The sequence below is a fragment of the Anomalospiza imberbis genome, chromosome Z, assembly GCF_031753505.1.
Source record: "Anomalospiza imberbis isolate Cuckoo-Finch-1a 21T00152 chromosome Z, ASM3175350v1, whole genome shotgun sequence".
NCBI classification, from domain to species: Eukaryota; Metazoa; Chordata; class Aves; order Passeriformes; family Viduidae; genus Anomalospiza; species Anomalospiza imberbis.
Window position 1 is genome coordinate 53,532,006 of NC_089721.1, and position 19,962 is coordinate 53,551,967.

The 19,962-nt window shown below is 40.3% G+C and overlaps 1 protein-coding gene across 7 annotated transcripts in view; it reads left to right on the top strand.

Moving 5' to 3' along the window:
* The window catches only part of PALM2AKAP2 (PALM2 and AKAP2 fusion), a 266,259-nt gene that overhangs the window by 147,785 nt on the left and 98,512 nt on the right, over window positions 1-19,962 (top strand). For all 7 annotated transcript variants that reach the window (XM_068175757.1, XM_068175759.1, XM_068175754.1 and 4 more), the window contains one exon: window positions 12,178-12,260. In XM_068175757.1, the coding sequence (XP_068031858.1) occupies window positions 12,178-12,260 (83 nt within the window). The remainder of the gene's footprint in view (window positions 1-12,177; window positions 12,261-19,962) is intronic.

Below are 19,962 nucleotides of genomic sequence, written 5' to 3' on the forward strand. Positions count from 1 at the left end.
TCAGAGTTTTTGAATTGCATCAGCAGGGCACATTTTAAGGAGCACATACTGTGACTTTGAAGAAGTGAGAGAGGACAAAGCCCATTGGGAATACATGGCTGGCCTATCCACCTTTATGAAGTGCAGAGAGAAAGCATCCCTTTAATCTCCTGTATGTTTGCTTATCTGGAGGCTTAGAGGTTTGACTAATGTGCAGGGCTTCTGTTTCTGGATGATGTCTTTACAAAAGTTCTCAAAGCATGGGCCAATCTGGAAAGTTATATCCAGTTAGCCCATCTCTCTGTAAAGGTACTTAAAAGTAACAGAAGGGTTAGAATTATGGAGCTCACAGTTGAAAATGGCACAGCTGACAGCCTCTGGATAAGAATAAAGGGACAAACAAATAATGTGGATGTCAATGTGGGAATCTTCTATAGACCTCCTAACCAGGACAATAATGCAACAAATTCTTTGAGGAACTAAGGGACAATTCCAAGTCAACTGCTTTTGTCCTTTCAACTGCTTTTTTCCTGGGGACTTCAATTTGCCAGAAGTTAATTGAGAGCATCACACAGCTCATACAACCCAGGCTGGAGGATTCCTAGAAAACCTGGATGACAACTATATGGAGCAGATCCTGAGGGAACTAACTCAAACATGCCTTCCTGCATCTGCTGCTTGTCAACAGAGGGGATCTCGTGAGCAAAGTGGAGATGAATGGCTGCCTTGGCCACAGTGATCACAGAACAATTGCTGTCAGGAGGAAAAGTGCCAGCAAAACCTCAGCTCTGGACGTGAGGAGAACGAACTTTAGGCTGCTCAGGGCACTGAAGAGTAAAGTCCCCTGGGAAAATGCTTTTGCTCGTGCCCAGGTCCATCAGTGCTGATTTTTCAAACATCACTGCCTAAGGGCATAGGAGCAGGCAATTCCCAAATGCTGGAAGTCAAGCAGAAAAGGCAGAAGGCCAGCTTGCCTGAACAGGGATCTTCTCTTGGAAATGAGGCAAAAAAAGAATGTATACACACAGTGGAAGCAAAGTCAGGTGATATGAGAAGAACAGAGAGATGTTGTTTGCCACTGTAGGGACAAAATTTGTATGGCCAAAGCCCAACTGGAGTTGAAGCTGGCCAGAAATGTGGGGGGAAATAAAAAGAGTTTTATCAAATATATTAATGGCAAAAGGCAGTGTAGAAATAGCATTGCCGCATTACAGGATGAGAATGGTCATCTCACCAACAGTGACATAGACAAGGCAGAGGTGTTTAATGCATTCTTTGCCTCTGTCTTCAACACGGGTGAAGGACCAAGAGAGTCTCAATGCCTTGAGGACCATGACTGTGAAGATGTTCAACTCCCAGTCAAACCTGAAATTGTGCAGGATCTGCTGTTCAGCTGGATCCCTACAAATCTATGGGGCCTGATGGTATTCATCCAAGAATCCTCAGAGTACTGGCTGATGTAATTTCAAAATTCTCTTGTTGATTTTTGAGCGGTCTTGGGAATCCAGAGAGATCCCAGCCGACTGGAGTTGATGAATGTTGTTTGAATTATCAAGAAAGGCCAAAAAGTGGACCTCAGAAACTACAGACTTGTCAGTCTCACTTCAATGCCTGGTAAAGTTGTGGAGAAGATTGTTCTGGGAAGTACTGAAAAAAAAACCTGAAGAACAGTGCAGTCACTGGTCACAGCCAGCATGGCTTCATGAGGGGAAAGTCCTGCTTATAAAACCTGATTTCCTTTCATGACAAGATAACTCAACTAGCTGATCAAGGGAAGCCAGTTGATGTAAGCTTTCTGGATTTCAGTAAAGCCTTTGATGCCATCTCTTACGGATCCTTCTGCACAAACTGTCGGGCACACAGCTGGATAAACAAATTAAGTGATGGGCGAGCAGCTGGCTCAGGGGTCAGGCACAAAGGGTTACAGTGAATGGGGTGACCTCAGACTGGTGACCTGTCACTGGGGGGTTCCACAGGGCTCCATCCTCAGCCCTGTGCTCTTTGTCTTCATAAATGGCTTGGACTCAGGACTGAAGGGATACTAAGTTCACAGATGATACAAAACTGGGAGGAGCAGTTGATTCCCTCAAAGGCAGGGAGGCCCTACAGAGAGACCTTGACAAATGAGAGGGCTGGGCAGGCACCAGCTGTATGAAATTCAACAAGGGAAAGAGCCAGATTCTGCACCTGGGATGGGGCAACCCTGGGTGTACAGACAGACAAACAAATGACAGCCTAGAAAGCAGAAATGAGTGCAGGAAAGGGACCAGGGGATCCCGGTTGAAGTTGAACATGAGTCAGCAGTGTCCTAGCAGCCAAGAAGGCCAAGCATGTCTTGGGGTGCATCAGGCACAGCATCACCAGCAGGACAAGGGAGGGGATCGTCCTGCTCTGCTCTGCACTGGGGCGGCCTCACCTCGAGTGCTGGGGGCAGTTTTGGGTGCCACAACACAAAAAAGACATTGAGCTGTGAGAGAGTGCCCAGAGGAGGCCATGAGGATGGTGAAGGGCCTTGGGGTGAAGCCGTGTGAGGAGGGGCTGAGGTCACTTGGTCTGTTCAGGCTGAAGGAGACTGAGGGGAGACCTCACTGCAGTTACAACTTCTTGTGAGGCGAAGAGGAGGGGCAGGCACTGATCTCTTCTCTGTGGAGACAATGACAGGACCCAAGAGAATGGTATGAAACTGTGTTAGGAGACGTTTAGGTTGGATATTAGGATAAGATTCATCACCAGGGTGTTTGGGCACAGGAACAGGCTCCCCAGGAAACTGGTCACAGACCAGCCTGACAGAGTTCAAGAAGTTTGGACAGTGCTCTCAGGCTTGTGATATGACTATTGGGAAGGGAGCTGTGCAGGGCCAGGAGTTGGATTCGATTACTATTGTGGATCCCTGTCGCCCTGTTCTTTTGAAAGTTTTAAAGTTATTCTAAAAGTTTTCTATGCCTTCTGATGTTTACATATTTCTACTGGCGTTCTCACGCACTGTTCAGGTAAATAATGATTGCTTTTCATTCTTCTTTGTGGGAGGATAGAATTGATGGACTGTTGGTTTGACCAGTGTGGTTGGAGAGGTGGCAATTTCATCCTCCAATCCACTGTCACTTTTGGAATTCTATATATTGCAGAGTCAGAAATAAACTTCCTCTTTTTTCCCTCTTTTGCATCTAGTGTGCATGCGTGAGTTATTTCGTATTGTAGTGCGACAGATCCCTTCCAACTCAGCTTATTCTGTGATTCTGTGAAGTGTTGGTTACTGTATTTCTCATAATGCCCTAAGTATTATCTGGAAGGTGATGGATGTGACATAATAATTTGATATTACACATTAACTTATGCTCTGTCCTGAAATATTAAAACTTTTAGGTGAAAATCATTGCCCAATATCATAAAACCAAAATCATAATTTATTTTCTTTTTAGTTTAGCTTTTGCTTTTAAAGCACTTGATCCCTTCCTCTAGTAGAGAGTCAAGAAATCCTTTACTGAACTCTCTAAAAGCATATGGCTTTAAAAAGAGACATCACTGGAGTTTTAACCAGCAAGTCATGCCTCTTTTGAATGTTGTGGCTGGGAAATGAAACTTTTCACTAGCTATTTTAACTGGGGAGTTGATCTGTGAATAACTGAGAAGGATATACCATATCTGGGTATTATGTTTGCTAGTGAAAACCAGTAGTACTTTGAAAGCAAACATTATCATTTTTTCTAATTATATATAATTTTCTAAGATTATCCACAGAGGCCAGAGGTTGATGCATCTTCTCTAATTGAGGAGTAACTTACTCTATAAGTACCCCTTCTGAAATCCCTGAAACTGATTACCATGTGGCACAGCTAAGGTGAAGAAATGTATCTTCATCCTTTAATGTCTGGATTTTATCTCTGATGTCCTTTTGTCAAAAGTCAGATTATATTAACCTTACATCATCAGTGATTTTAGTTTGATTACACATTTACTAATTCTGTTCAGTGCTCTGGATCTCTTCTTGCAGATAGTAGATCTACCCTCAAATTCAGGTGAATTAATACATGGCCTGAAAGGGTACACTCTCCTGAATTGCATGGCTTTCCAGCACTGTCATGGCTCATGCCATGATGACACCAATTCACCTGCACCTTTCAACTCTCACGTGCCAGTTCTAGCAAGATTTGACTCTACCATTGCAGAATTTACAGGTTTTGCGTTAACACGTGTGTTTAGTACAAATGTAGGATTGGATGGGATTCTTTCATATCTTGCCCACAACAGAAGACAGTGACAAGGCATTAATTAATACCATTTTCTATCAGGCAAAACTGGTAATTTGACTTTGCCATAAAGTATTGATACAAATTTTTCTGTCAGAAAAGTTGCACATTTCTTCAAAACAACTGAAAGTACAATCTTAACTCAAAAGTATGAAAAACTGGAGATCAAATATTAGACCACTCCAGATAGTCTGGGCTACGTCTGCCTCACTGCAGTCTGGCCCTTAACCACTAAAAAATAATTGGGCATATAAACCCACTCTCAGTGTTCTCAGGGGTCTTCCTGTTGCTTTGTCAAAAACTGGACTAGTTCTTCAAGGTTTTATGCTATAAACCTCCTTGTTTTACTAGTTTAACTAATGGATAACCTGTGAAGATCTGGGAATGTGATATTTTTTACCAGCATGGAACAGGGCTGCTCAGAAAAAGTTATACCTGTTTATTCCTAAATCCACAGGTGGATGCATGCAGTTCAATCACTTGTAGTCACCTTAAGAGAACCTGATGTTTTTACAAGATCTCCAAATGCAAACCAGATTCAAAATGTCACCTCCTAGGAGACCATGAGGTGTGAAAAGAAAATTGATGGCAGTAGTTTCTCTCATACACAGTCTATTACCTGCAGCTAAATGTCAGCAGAGTATGCTTGTCCCATCCCCTCTGCAGTTATGCCATCTGACATATATAAGGTTTTACCCTCTTGAGTCAAACTGGTTTTTCACAGGAAAAAGCAGATAAGCATAATTGGAAAATCATCTAAAGACATGGTTAGCTGAAAAATGGAGATTGCTTTCCTGCCCTTCCCAGGAGGTGCACTGCAAAGACACAGACATTTACTTCAGCAGTACTATTCGATACTAGGGGGGAATGTCCTGTCTGCTGCCAAATGTCAACAAAGAGAAAAGTAGGTATAACTGCACACATCACTTTTGACTATTGCAGATGTATCTACAACATTTTCTGCATATGTATGAAGCATTTCCAACCACTGGCAGATGCAACTACAGATCTAATTCAGGAAATTTAAAAAATAATCATAAAAATATGCCTTGTCTACATCAGTGTAGGCAAGGTCAGCATGAGGAAGCGAGGAGAAGCTGTCTGACTTAGCAGCTAAGGGAATTTGACATAGCTTTTGCAGTTCTTTCTGTTGGCTCTGATGAGAAAGTTAGAACCTTGTCTTCGTGGTTATTTACACACATGCATTTCTTGGGGCCAATAAGTCCTTTATACAGGTGCAGCAAGGTTAGCATCACAAGCTGTCTCCTCCCCTGCACTGCAGATGCACTTTCAGTGCTGTTTCTGTAAGTGATGACTTTTCTTTCCTCTCACAGGGAATGGTTATCAGTAGCAGATAATCTTTCTGCTACCTTCTGCTTTATTTCTGTGGTTAGGTTTAAGATGTCATGATTAAAAACAACTTGCATTACATCACTTATGCTTCCTTGCTTCATATCATTCAAGGAGTTCTCTGCTAATTTTAAACTCTTGTTCAAGGCAATGAATTCATTTGGCTGCACTTCTGTCACACACAGGAACTAACTCTAGACAAAGCTGGGAGCCTATCTGTTCTTTTAACGATAGAATATCACTTTTCTTACCTGGTAATTCCAAATAAGGGAATGTACTCCAAGGCAAATTATTACAAGCGAGAGAAACAGAATTCACAGATTTTTCCCCTTATTCATGCCTCCAAATTCATGTCAGAGTTTTAGCCTATGTTTTGCAGACATTTTCTCTGTCAAAAATTTTGGTGGTTCTCTGTTGCTTCCATCAAAACTTCTTCATTGTGATCAAGATTGCTGGGACTGGGAGCTATTTTCTAAGCAACATTGCAATCTTATTCTCTTAGAATAGCTTTAATCTTAGGGCTGGTCTATACTTAAAGTTTCTTTCCAAAATATATGTAGATTATGGTTCTGAGAGCATTTTGATTGCTTCATAGCAGAAATGATGAACTTCATTGCACATTTGCAGCTATTTTGTGGTACTAGAACTAACTATTAAATGGTTTTTTTCCCACAGAGCTAAATCTGTGACAAAATGCCCACAAGATCTGAATCAACAGTAGTTCATCACAGTTGGTCACTAGAAACTATGTTGGTAGGTAGAAATTGCTTGTTAAAAGAAGTAAAGGACAGGTATTGAGACTGGTATTGCACGACCTTGTAGTGAATAGCTGAAGATATAACTGGTCTTCCAAGCCACCATCACTTCCCCACCAAGTGAAACATGTAAAAACCATGTCAAGGATATGGTGAGACTGGACTAGTTCAAATCACTCCTGAAAGCCTGAGTTGAAGGGAGCTAATCCAACTCAGTCATGGAGATCTGTGCAATGGCTTTAATTGCTCTGCCTGCAACCACCAATGAAAGTCTTCTTTGGTGTTTTCCAAAATGGTGCCAGACATCTGCATCTAAATCATGCGCCTGAATTTTGGAGATTGAGACTTTGACATTTATTCTTAGTACAGATGCAGCACAGTGTTTCTGGCATGGTCACAAACCAACCAGCAATCTGGTGGATGGATGTCACTCTGGAAGGATGTCACCAGCCAAGGCTCCTTTTTCTTGAGGCATAAGTAAGTGTGATTTCCCTCCTTCTAGTACAAGCAGGGAGATTTTTGTCTTACTTGTATTTAAGTACAAAATACATCACAGTGTGAAAGCTGAAAAAAGGGGAACCATTTAGAAAGGAAAAGCAAATCAGCAAAAGAGAATTGTGTTATTAGCTCTATAAACCTGGGCATTCAATCTAGTTAATAACATGACTATCAAATACAGAAAAACACATTATGTGAGCTAGTATGCTTCAGACAATTGCTATGAGACACATGAAAAAGAAGTGGTACCTACAGCACTCTCTGCAATAGTTTTTCTAAGACTGACATTTTTATGAAATAGAGTATAAAATTTTTCTTAACTCTTATAGCCCACAAAACATGATTAAAAGGGTAAGAAATTTTCCCTACTGTTGTTTCAAAATATAGCGAGTATGCAATGACTCAACATAACATTAATTGAAGTGCAAAAAACAGATAAATGAGTGGTTTTCTTCGCCACTGAAGTTATGCCTTTTTCTTCCTGCTGCTGTGTGACCTCTCCCAGTCTGAACACCAGGAAACCACCAAGCCATATAGTGGTTTAATAAATAAACATGTTATCACTCTTGCTAGAAGATTTTTTCTAGACTGTGTCTTTTTTTTTTTTTCCCCTCTCGTTCTTTGAGGATTTTATTTTTCTGAAGACCTTCTATTAATCACAGAAATCACTGGTGACAAACTCTACTTTGTAGTGTAACATGGCATCTGCCTGCTGGCTGAGTTGGGCACTGCCAAGATATCAACATGAGGACATAGTCGCTCTTTCATCTTAAATGACAAGTCCTGGGTAGCTGAAAGAAAGCAGACCAAGATACAGCAGGAATTCCTGTGATCCAAGTCAAGTGAAAATAGTTGCTCTGATAAATTGCCCCCTTGGCCTGTTCAAAACCAAGTTAAATGATGATCCAAGATTTATGTGGTTTGAGCTGACCTGTTCCCTTCCAGTCTGAACAGGGCAGGAGGCACTCTGGTGAACAGCAGACTGGCCAGTAGATCTGGGATACAAGCACCCTGCAGAGGGGAGAAAGGAACAATCTAGGAATAGTAGTTTGTGCTTTTGGGACATATATACAATGTTCCTTGGCTTTGAAAAGGACTAGAAGTGTTCCCACAAGCAAACTGTCTCAGTGAAAGAGAATAAACTGATCCATCTGCATGCAAGCAGATGGTTGATGGTCAGACAAAAATTACTATCTTGGGAGAAATGAAGAAGGCTTGATTTAGTTTTCCTGGTGAATACTCTTAAGTGCTTTATCTGCTTTTTCTTCGGAGGAGACACATATTTGCACTAAAACTGGTCTCTGATTCAGCTTCTGTTATGCTACAACCTGCTCCTTTACTGAACCAATTCCTTTGACAAGAGGATGTAGGCTGCCAGATTTTGGATGGATAGAGACTGCATCAGTGTTAATGGCTGTACGGCATAGGTTTGGAGTTGTTTCCTGACAGTTTAACAACACAGCAATGGAGTCTATGCTGAAAACACAGAGCTCTCTGTCACTAAAACAAATATCAAAACTAAGATCCTAAGTCTGCAGTTCCTGGGTTTTTTAAGGGAGTTTTGGGTCACTGCAGAGAGTTTACATACTTTAGTAGCTGAATTGCACCTTAAAGTTTGCCTTCTCTTTCTAGCTTCTATGGAAGTAGAACAGAAACTCCAAGTGTTTGGAAGACTGAGACTGCTGGAACAAGGACCCTTGAGATGAGTGTAGTGGCCCCAGGCCAAAGCCAGCCCAATCAGAGGTGCTTCCCTGTGGTCACAGTGCTAACCATGAAGAACTGTGATTCAGGAACAGGCAGATAAAATCTTCCCTTTTTTATTGAGAGCAATGAGTGGGTGTGCACAACAGTTTTCCAGAATCCTCATTAGTTCTTTCTTTTCCAACCATATTTTGCACATTCACTGCCAAATAAATTGCCAGGAACTACTGGACTTTTACTCAAATTTCATCCTTCCTGCCTTGACAATATCTGTTCCTTTCTCTACTGGCTGATGCTGGTGAGAGCCCAAATTAATTCTAATTATCTGCACTTTGATTTCTCTCCCAAATCTGCATGGATATGTCTCTTAAGAAAAATCTTTTAGCTCAGCTTCATTCCTGTAGTATTATTTGGTCCTCTTTATTGCAAAACTACTGTCATCAATCAAACCCTATTCACAGTTGACATGAACAGCAAATAAAAGGAAACAAAAAAGTCAGCACAGTGCTGCACAGAAGTGGAGCTAACATGCACAGAGATGGATGAAAAGCCACTGAGCCCCAAGAGTGCTGATGGAGCTGCCCTGCAGCTGTTCTGGTTGAGTTACTTCATCACTGCTGTACAGATGATTATAAATGTAAAAACATAGCTGTGCTAATGGTGACAGAAACTGGTACTATCTAGGCCTTTATATCATGTCCATGGATGTGAACATGCTTGGATATTTATTTTTTTTAATCCAAGAGTGATTCTGAAGTTGCCATTTCCTTCATGTAAATCAAGTCTGAGGTCAATGCTATAGCAGATATGGCATATCACCAAAAACAGTAAGGGATGAAGTCTACTCATGATACTTATTTATTTTATGAGATGTGTAGGAAATATATAATTTCCTTATGAATATTAATTTCTAGGCCTCAGACTTGCATGACTTTTTTCTAGCAAGGTACATTTATTACCACTGTAATACTCTCTACTTAATCTTTCAAGTGTTGCCACATCAATGGGGAATATGTCTTAAAAGCGGAGAACTTGAGACAATACCAGTGCCTTCCAAGGGGTATGCAGAATGCTAGTTGTAGCACAAGTGTGAAATTAGGTAATCCACATTTCCACTGAGCATCCTAGTCACCAGGCTACACTTTCTTGCTGGGCTTAGGCTGCACATACATAAGCATTTCATCAGAGTGGAGTAGTATGTCTTTTAGTGAACTCATCCCTCTCTCCTCTACCACATTTGCAGTTTATTCAGATGTGGAGTGATTCACACTACAGATGTACAGACTCACATTCAAGAGTGCTTTTGGAGGAAACCAAAACAGAAACTCATCTGCAGGGTCACATTAAATACTTAACAAACCATAGCGTAAACATAAATATTCAAATCAAGTAGTATTCCTTATGACAGTATGGTAACATTCACTCCAAGGAATCAGACTAAATCTAGCCTGACATAAAATCCTGGAAGTATTTATAATATAGACTTAGATATTTCAGCACTAACTGCTCCCATCCTCTGATCCAGTCTGACAGCTACAAGGTAATGTGGAGGCATCTATTCAATGATAACATGAAAAGGCTTCACAATTCCAAATACATTACAGAAAAAGATGTACAGTAGCTTGGGTATGAAGGAAAGTTTTAGTGAAATGATAAAAAAAAGGTACACAGATCTCTTTCACATCTGGTTTTGAAAGAAGGAGAGCATATAGTTATCAGTAGACAATCAAAAACCCATTATGCTGAAATGTTATATATAGATATATAAAAAGGAGGATCCTTTTGGCCTGAGATTAGCATGAATAAAGCTATCAAAGAGAACTGGAAGGAAAAAAAATCAGAAAAAAAAAAACTCAGAGCAGAATAAACTAGTTGCTTTTTCTGTAGCCTCACTTCCAAAGCAGCAATGTTCTATGGGAACCCCATAGAGCATAGAGACGAATGCAAAGAAGGGATCAATCCTGTGGTAAAGTCACAAGATTAGAGTTCTGACTTTCTTGACTGTTTCAGAGCATGGGGAACACAAGAAAGAAGGTCTCAATTCCATTACTACTCACATTGGTTTTAATGCAGTTCTCAAGCCTTCCTGAGGGCAATCTATTGGCTCTGTGGACTATATGGACAACATAGCTCAGCAGGTAGGAAGAGGAAGGGTCAGCTCCAGAGAACCTGTGCTGGAAAAAGTTAAAAGCATTTTCAGGATTTTTTTGGGCATATAAGTTCCACTGGCACTTTTTAATATTCTTCTCCCAGAGCAAAAGAAGTCTAACTGAAGCTGCAACCAGCCAATATTGTTAGAAGGAAAGATGAAGGTCTGTAGTGAAAGTCACTCTCAACTACAGCTCGAGCTAATACTGTTAGCATGTGCCACTGTCCACTGGAGCAACAAATATGCAAAGGGCATCTCTGAAGCACAGATCCTTTTTGCATAAGTAATCATAACACAACGGTGGTGCGTACACAAACAGTAGTGAGTTGAAGAGACACACTCAAGATTGTAGACTCAAGTAGCAGTAGAGGGCATGAATAAGTATCCTTGTATTCACCAAGGGCTGCAGAGCCATTTCAAGATGTACTATTACATGAGAGACGTATTTCAAATTTAGTAGGCATGCACTGTGCTGTGGTAGCATAAGGAACTTTATTCAACGTACTCCTTGTGGGAGTGTACCTTCAGCAAAGCTACTGGAGATGATACACAAATCCTTACACATCTGCTTCTCTATGGAGGAGATCATGTAACCCCTATAATTTAATTCCACAACTTAGAAAATATTCACTGATTTAATCTGACTCTAACCCAATATTATTTAATTATTGCCATTGCTATGGAAATTCTGAAAGCAATCAAGCATCTGTCTGTGGCTAGCTATGCTTAAACAAGGTTGTCCCTGAAAGTGAGATCAGTGGATATGTTCTTACCTTCTTCAAGGCCTATGCTTGAAGCAGAAATAAAAGTGCAGAGGTTCTCCCAGAAAGGCTGCCCACACCATGCCCTGCGAGCTGTGCTTGTGACCTAACATGACCCAATAAGCAGTGGTAACTACTGTCTGCATGACAAAACAGCATTCTCTAATGACATACTCTTAGTTAGGGGTCTAGATGCTTTTATTTGCCCTGCCCTTTGGATGCACAGAAGTGATGAAAAGTCCTCTGGCTTCTCCTAGAGACAGGACAAGCTCATACAGGGTGTGACCACAGGCACACCTTCAGCTCATCAACACGGGTGAGCACAGAACAACCAGTGTCTAGGGAGCTGCCTGGGGGTGACAAGGGCCATCCCACCACCCCATCAGGAACCAGGGCAGCTCTGCCACTGGGAACCACCCTAGGGAGAGAGATGGCCACTGAGCGGTCTGAAATGGAATATGTTCTTCCTGAACCATGGCACACTGTGTCAACGCTAAGCACCCATTGCATTTTCCCCAAAGAGGCAGCTGCCTCTATGCAGCACACAGAGCTGTCTCCAGCTGGCAAAGATATTTGTCAGTCACAGTTTTTGTAGCCTTTCTATGTTCTTTAACAACAGTGACAAAACACCAGGTTGGTGACAGAGCGTGGTGGGTAGAAATGGATCCAATCAAAGCAAAGCAACCTCTCAGCCGTGCATACTCTCCCATGGACAATAAATGTCTTTGGTTTTGTAGGTGCAGGAGGATTGGCTATGCTGCTGAGGGACCCATTGGGACCATGCTCCTGTGAAAGTTCTGAAGCCAAGGAGGGCGCAGGGGTAAGTCTCTTCTCACCGTGACCTTGTGGGAGGCACAGGGATCTGCACTGTGCTCAGACATAATTCTTGATGGACCCCACACTCAGTGGAGTGCATCACATCTTCAGCTGCAAGGACCTTGTCACGCTGGGAGTAGTTTTGCACAGATGTCCCCATTGGTGTAAACTATATTCACTTGGCTTCCACAGGGCCTCTTTCGAGATATCTACAAGTCCCATGCAAAAGTTAGGTTTAGGAGGATTTTCAACAGAAGTGAATCTCTTGAAAAGTTCAGTTAAATAATTCTGGCAGTTCATGGAACATGGTGTCAAACCAATGCTCTATCCTTCCTCACTGTCAGTCTCCCACACATCTTCCCTTGCATGTTCTATTCTCTTCTTCTCAGGCTCCCCTGCAAATACTGCTACCCCACCTCCTTTCGTCTGCAGGGCAGCTTCCTGTGAACAGCTTGTCAGCATGAGGAGGGCAAGTGTCTGAGAAGCTTTGCCAAATGTCTTTCCTGATAGCCTGGTGTAGTGGGGTGGCACGTGGAAACATTGTTTTGCTGGAAAAGCCATGACAGGAATACTCATTTTTCTTTGTCGTTCTTGGTGTGGTCATGTGCAGCCATGTGCTTTCAACAGCAGCAAACAAAATTGTCAATAAGATGAAAAGTGGAAAGGCAGTGAATGGACAAGTGAATTCCTTCAGGGCCAAGATATTCATTCATCTTTACGGTGGCCAACATTGCTGAAGAAGTTTTTGTCTAAAGCCAAAAACAGCCATGTTAAAAACTAGAGGTATCTCCAAAAATTTTACACTACAGGCTAGATATTTTTAAAGATGCAAACTTGAGTATACATAGGCCATATAAATATCTAAATTTATTTTAATCTTTCACACTCTTTAAATTAAACAGCAATCTAGGCTGTTAAATAGTTTCATATGAGACTGATTAAGCATATTTCATACATCTGCTATAAAAGTAGATTTGATTGGGATTTTTTAATTACAGTTAGTTAAATTTCTTTAGAGAAGCATTTAAAGGTAAAATGCAGCAAATTTGTGTCTTCGTCTGGTCTGTGAGTGAAAACTAGAGTGAGAAGCTCACATCAGCTACCTTTAAGATCTTAAAGACCATGGTGAATAATCAGTTCAAGCCAGCGTCTGCATAACTTCTTTTTTTGAACAAGGAAAATGTAAACAGAAAACACGTTTTTATTTTTCTTACAATATTTACTTCTTTCTTTTACTAGCCAAAAAAAAAAAATCTCAAAATCCAGATTTCCTACAGGCTTTATTTTTTTATTTTCTACAGTCCTGATAAAATCCAACTGGTGCTGGAACAAGATAATATTTAAAAAATACCAAAACAAAACAGATCTACTAATAACAAATATGAATCTGACTACATGTACTACATTCTAAATTAAGAATTTAGAACAGACAACATAACACAGAATTTCACACTCCTGGGTATCAAAAACAATTACCAAATTTAAGGTTAAATCTATATAAAGCAGCAAGCCAATGCAACCTCAGAGATACCAGTCAATAATAAACTACTTTGCATTAAGGAAATAATTTATAACACAAGCAATAAAAGTAAGGTCTAAATTGATAGTGCAAATAAGTCAAAATGAAACCCCTTCATGTTATGGTTAAATCAGATATTTAAATTATTCTGACTGGAGCTGGAGCATGGACTTACACAGGCATTCCCAGACATTGTGTCCTGGCTGCTATCAGTGCTCTGCTCAGTGTAGCTGCCTCGTGGCAGCTCTGATGTCACAAGCAGGACCTCTAGGGCTGCTGGGAAAGCTCTCAGCTGGAGTTTAATCAGCCCCTAACAGCTCTCGAGCTTAAGTTAAGGTCACACTTAAGGAAGAGGGGGAAAATGCTCGATGACTGTGGAATGCAATTTGTTTTAATAGCACAGTACCTCAAATGCTTGGGAGTGTAACACAGAACAAAATCTGACTTGGCATTGTTTCCTCCTCGCTTTTGAAAAAGAGGAGTCATTTTTTCAATAAAGACCCCCCACTGAAGGAAGAGGTTTAATGACACAGTTTTGCAAAAGGGAGGCTGACTCAGTGTTGCTACTAATGTAGCGTGAGCAGAATCAGCAAAATGCCAGCACAGGAAAGTCAATAAAGTCCACAAGAGTATCCTTACCCACATGGAAAAAATATTAATTTAGTCATAGAAAATGACAAAGAGCTAAAATTTTCCTTAATAAACTGCTGACAATTTGTGGAAGGGACAATCATGTGTTTGAGGTAAAGATTATATGGAAGAGTTGGTTATAAACTCTTCCAAGTTTGCTGAGAGAGATACCCAAAATGATGGTCCTTTCTGTTGTTAAAATGGCAAATGGGCAATGCTATTTTCATATAAGAAAACCATCAGTTCTAGATCCACTCAAAAAATAATCTTTGCAGACATAGTTGCAGTATTGTTTCAATAATATTTTCAATTAATAGAAACAAGAAAGTGAAATCCTCTTATCTGTGTTATTTCCAACAAACAACTTACTCCAAGCAGAGGCCTGGGCCATCATGAAGTTCCCTTCCCTTTAAGGAACGATTAACAAAGAAGCAACAAGCTACACTTAGGTCCTGACTGTGCTATTGACTGTATGATTCAAGGAAATGGTAATTAGTATAGCTTTCAATTAAGTGTACAAAATTCTTATATCAAATAGATAATTATATTCATTACCAGTGAAGACAGGATATGGATCAGTAAACAAGTGCTACACTTGGAATGCTCTCCCTCACCAGAGGGGGAATTTGTAGTCCTCCCTAAGAGCCATTCCATGTAACATGCTCTGAACAAGCCAAATTAGACTTATTGTTGGACAAGACAAAGTTTGTGAGTAATCTTGGAGGGTTTTTTTTATGTTTCTTCCTACATTTCTAAATAGCAAAATGCTGCCTCTTCATTGTTGTATTGTTGCATCCCGTTATGTTATGCCTGCAGCTCTCTTTAGAGTGCATGTTCAGCTGCCATTCTTGCAGCTTTTGCTCAAAAAGTGTATGTGTGTAGGAGTACCATAAACTGCAGCTGGTTGTCTTTATATTTCCACCATTATTGCTGCTGATTGGTAATAAGGAAGAAGATGTACACGAACAACATTTGTTTTTTCTGTAATACTGCTGTACAGGAGATTGAGAGGTTATCTTGGTGGACAACTTCTAATTTCAGCAAAACCTTTGGGACCATGGAAAAGATCAGCAGTAGGCTGAATTTGTCTTTCAGTGCTAATATTTTGGTGTCATATTTTATCAGAAATATCGAATATTTTCTTTTTCATTGGGGTTATAAAATATTATATTACCAAAGAACCTAAGTAAATTCAGAAGTTTATGGAAAAAATAATTAATTTCACTGTGCAGCTGCTTAAAAACAAACAAACAATTCAAGCAGATCTAGGATATGCCCCTTCCCCTCACCCTCCCTCTTGTTCTGCTGCCATAAATGTGTTGCGGATGAAAACTTTCCATATAACTCAAAATGGCAGAGGCTTTGATATTTTTAGTACTCTAGATGAGTTTATAATGGAATTGTTTTTTCTGCATAGTACAAGTATCTGAAGATTGTGAGCCCAGACAGCAAAAATCCCTGTCATCTGGAATTATTGGGATTTTTCAAAGTGTAAGCCTGTGCAGCCTTATATCCCCTTCTTCCTCACTCTTCAGGCAGTTTCAGATATATCTCACTTCTATGCCTGCCATGATCAGGTACTTCTGAAATTCATTCACAGTATGCAGCAAAACACCAAGGCAAGGTACCAGACAACTTCAAAGAGCAAAATAGTTTATTTTCTGCAACTGATGCTTTCCCCAGCTGGCTCCCGCCTGCTCTCATCACTGCTTTCCCAGGCTGCACTGTCCATCTCTGGTCCTGTCCAAAGCTTACCTCATGCTGAAGTCAGCAGAGCTAGGCAGGGTGATGGAGAGGAGAATTCATCTGAGTTACTGAGCCGCATGTCACAGCACACAGCTAAGAGTATATTTCCAGTTATTTCTGCTAATTGCACTCAAGTGTATCTTTGTATCATCATGGAAGCGGGCAACATTGCTTAGGGAAACCAGAGACTTATCAGTCATTCAAGGTGATCAAACATTATGTTTGACTCCCGGCATTGTAATTTTATTTTTGCAACTCTGCATGAAAACTGTCTAAGCTGAGTAACCGCACTGTCAAGCTGTGGCACCTGTGTAAAACATGCCCCCCTACCTCCGTATCCAAAGACAAGTAATATTGCCTACTCCAACAGTGAGTTAGACATTAAAATGCATATCAGTTTTGTAGTGCAGAGCTGGATTTCATAAAGCAGAGTGAGTATTTAATCAGCAGACCTATTATCAGGTTATCGTATCATCTTACTATAGCTTCATTTTGCCTGATTGCACTTTTGACGATCAGAAAACACAGTGAAGCTAAGACATCAGCTTATTGCAGGGATAGCCAATCCTTCAGTTTACCATAGGTTTGGTCACTGGGCCTATTTCCTTTCTAATTCAAGAAAAGGACACATCTTTAGGAAGCTGTAATACTTTTATTTGAGGGGAAAAATCATATTCTTAGTTATGACACAAAAATTTCTTCTTTGAAACTATTATCCACTTTGAAATATTATCCACTTGTCTCTGATTTTCTGAGAACCTTTAGGTAGTCTTGATTTTCTCAGTCATTTCTAGTGTTGCCATCCACTCTGCAGCAGACGACACATTCCAGTTGGAGGCATTTAACACCATTTCAGGAAAGAATAAGCATCCAGCTTTTCTCTTTCAAGGGCGTGGTAAAGTGTGTTGAGAAGGCAGCTTAACTGCTGAAAATTAGCACTTCAATGTGCAAAACTCAGAAGATTGATAGGTCGAGAATTTGCAGGACCATTCACTAAGACTGTAGCAACATAAAGGTGAAAATGTTAGGAGTACGGGAAGAGGGTCCTGATGTTCTGTGTAGTAGGGATTTCAGCCACTGGAGGCTGACAGAGTTCCCCATGTAGGAGTAAAGCAAAGGCAGAAGGATTTTTCTTCTTTATTATTGTCAGAGCACATCTGTGGCAATACTTCAGGAAAAGATGTCATGACAAAATGTGCCTTTCTCCATTTAGTTCATGTTTGGAACAGAAGTAACTACTGTATTGGCTTTGCCTAGCAATTGGATGTATACAATTTAAAAAAACTGACCTGTTTTGGAGGCTGCTACTCGTGAGCTGAAAAGGCTAGGAACATTGCAATATGAGCAGGTAAAGTTTAAATTTTATTGTTTTTAGAAATTATAGAAGCTGCTTAGTGCAGTATTAGTCGTCAGCTTTTGATTCTCTTTTTCCTTTTCTGGTTAAAGTTTCATGTAATGCCCTTTTCTGCTCATCACATTTTCTTGCCTCAGACACTAAGAGTTCCTCAAATTCCACTGAGAGTTCTTTCAAAATCCACCTTGTTTCTCTCCACATATTCATTTGAAGGTCTTTTTTTGCTGTGACTGCAATCTATTCTAATCAGGCTTATTTTCCAATTCCTACTTTCTACATAAATCCATGCAGGTGTTTCAAAAACACACTTTTCACTCTTTCTCTAACAAACTTTTCACTCTTTCTTTCTCACTAGATTGTTTCACAAGATCTACAGAGGACTACTGAAAGCCTCTGATTACATTTTCTTCATATTTTTTCTCTGCTGCAAGTCCCAGGTTCCCACCCCGCTTAGTTTCTGCTAAAGCTCAATTTCTGCTAATTGTTCCTCTTGTTTGCTGTCACTTTTACTTTAGTCCGCTCTCCTATAGCTCCCATAATTGCTTATCTCCCTTATCAGACTCTTTTTTCCTGGGGTGATTCTGGCCCCAGTTTTTCCTGCAGGGGCAGGAGAGGTCTCTGCACATCAGCACCCATTATCACCTGCATTTTGATAACATCATAGGCCAGATAAGTAATCACTGTGTTGAATGAGATAAACATACAAAAGGAAAGCCTGTCTCAAAAGGAAAGCCTGTTCTCATACAAAAGGAAAGCAGGTCTCAGTAAACATTTCGGATCCCTCTAAGAGCTATGTCATAAAAAAAATTCCAGCTTCTTCTTCCATCACAGTTTTGATCATTAACGCCAACAAATTATTTCTGTGTTATCTTAGCTTAAACTACTGGAAATTATAGTTGTATTTATAACTCAGTTTTTGCAAATACTACGAAGTTGAATAATCAGTGAAATATACTATGTATGGGTGTTTATGTGTAGATACTTAAACATTTCTGGACTGCACATTTTGTGAATTGCCTACACAAACAATTTGACCAGCTGTACAGTACTTTCTTTTAACTATAGAGCCTAATGTATTTAAGCTGTTGCAGGACAACACTGCTTTATTCTCTGCAGACAACTTTATTCTTTGTCTTGTTGTTTTTATTGTTCCACGGGTAGTGAATAAAAGGCTGCATCTGTTCCTCAGGAAGGACTTAATCCAGAGCTTATTGAATGCATTGGAAGAGTCTCCATTGGGCTTTGGATCAAGCTCTTTAGTTCACAAACAAATGCTGTTTGTGAGAATATGCTATTCAAGTATTGTATAGAAGAGTTACAGAGGTTCCCTATTTCTAAAATATGCAACTGTACATAATTGTTGCAGTACTGTAGTCCATGTTTATCATGCCCCACCAGCTGATATAAATGTAGAATATGTAATGCTGTGGTAACAAGTAGTGCTGTATTTATATGGCTCTTCCTATGGCGACAGTAATTTGAAAAATATACAGAAATTCACTTATTGGCCTGAGGATGATATGGCTCAATCAGGCAAGCATGACATAGCAAAACATCTTTGAGGCCTGCCTTATATTGGTGTTATTGATGAAGCGGAGTTGAAAGAGGGGTTTGTAGAATAAAAGAGGGATACTACTGAATGGAATTTTTTTCTACCCTTAGGAAAAGGAGCAGACTGAAAGGAGTCACAATGGGGAAGTCACAATAGGGGAAAGAAACAGGGGCTATTGTGGATGAGGGTACAATGAGAGAAAGATAAGGCAGGGGGAATCAAAGCAGAAACACTAGCTGGAACAAGATTGTAAAGAACTTTAAGTGAAACTTTACAGCTCCAGATTTGCCATGACTGCATTTTCCACAAGGAGGGAAGATCCATGAGTTGGTTATGCAGTGGCATTCCTGAAAGTTGCAATAAAATAGATTTTTTTCTTACAATACTACTGGTACTGAATGCTTAATTGGATTTCTTGTGAAGGGAAACTAACAATTCCCGTGCATAAAAGAGAACATGATGGAATTTTTAAGTTCATTCTATGTATGAACTTTTTCTATTTGAACTCCCTAACCACAGCTGAAGTCCTATTACATTTTGCCAACTCCCTCTAACCAGCAGTCCCTATCCTAAAACTCATCAACTTATACAGACAAATAAGGGAAAGTCACTTGCCTTCAGTCACAAGTCAACAGCAATGACAGGAATAGAACAAGGATCTCCAGTCAGTTCTCTATCAGCAGCTCCCTGCCTCTGTAAATCACAACATTTAATCCCTGCACTGAATTTAAAGCATTTATGAATGTGACCCCTAAACATCCTACATCTCTTCTGCTGACTGCCTGGTGGATCTCTGCATTCATTAGCTTTATAAATGCACAAAGAATACACTGAAGTACCATTTTCATCTCACACACATCATTACAAGCTGGTGCATTCCTTCATCCAGCTCATCTTCATGCTCT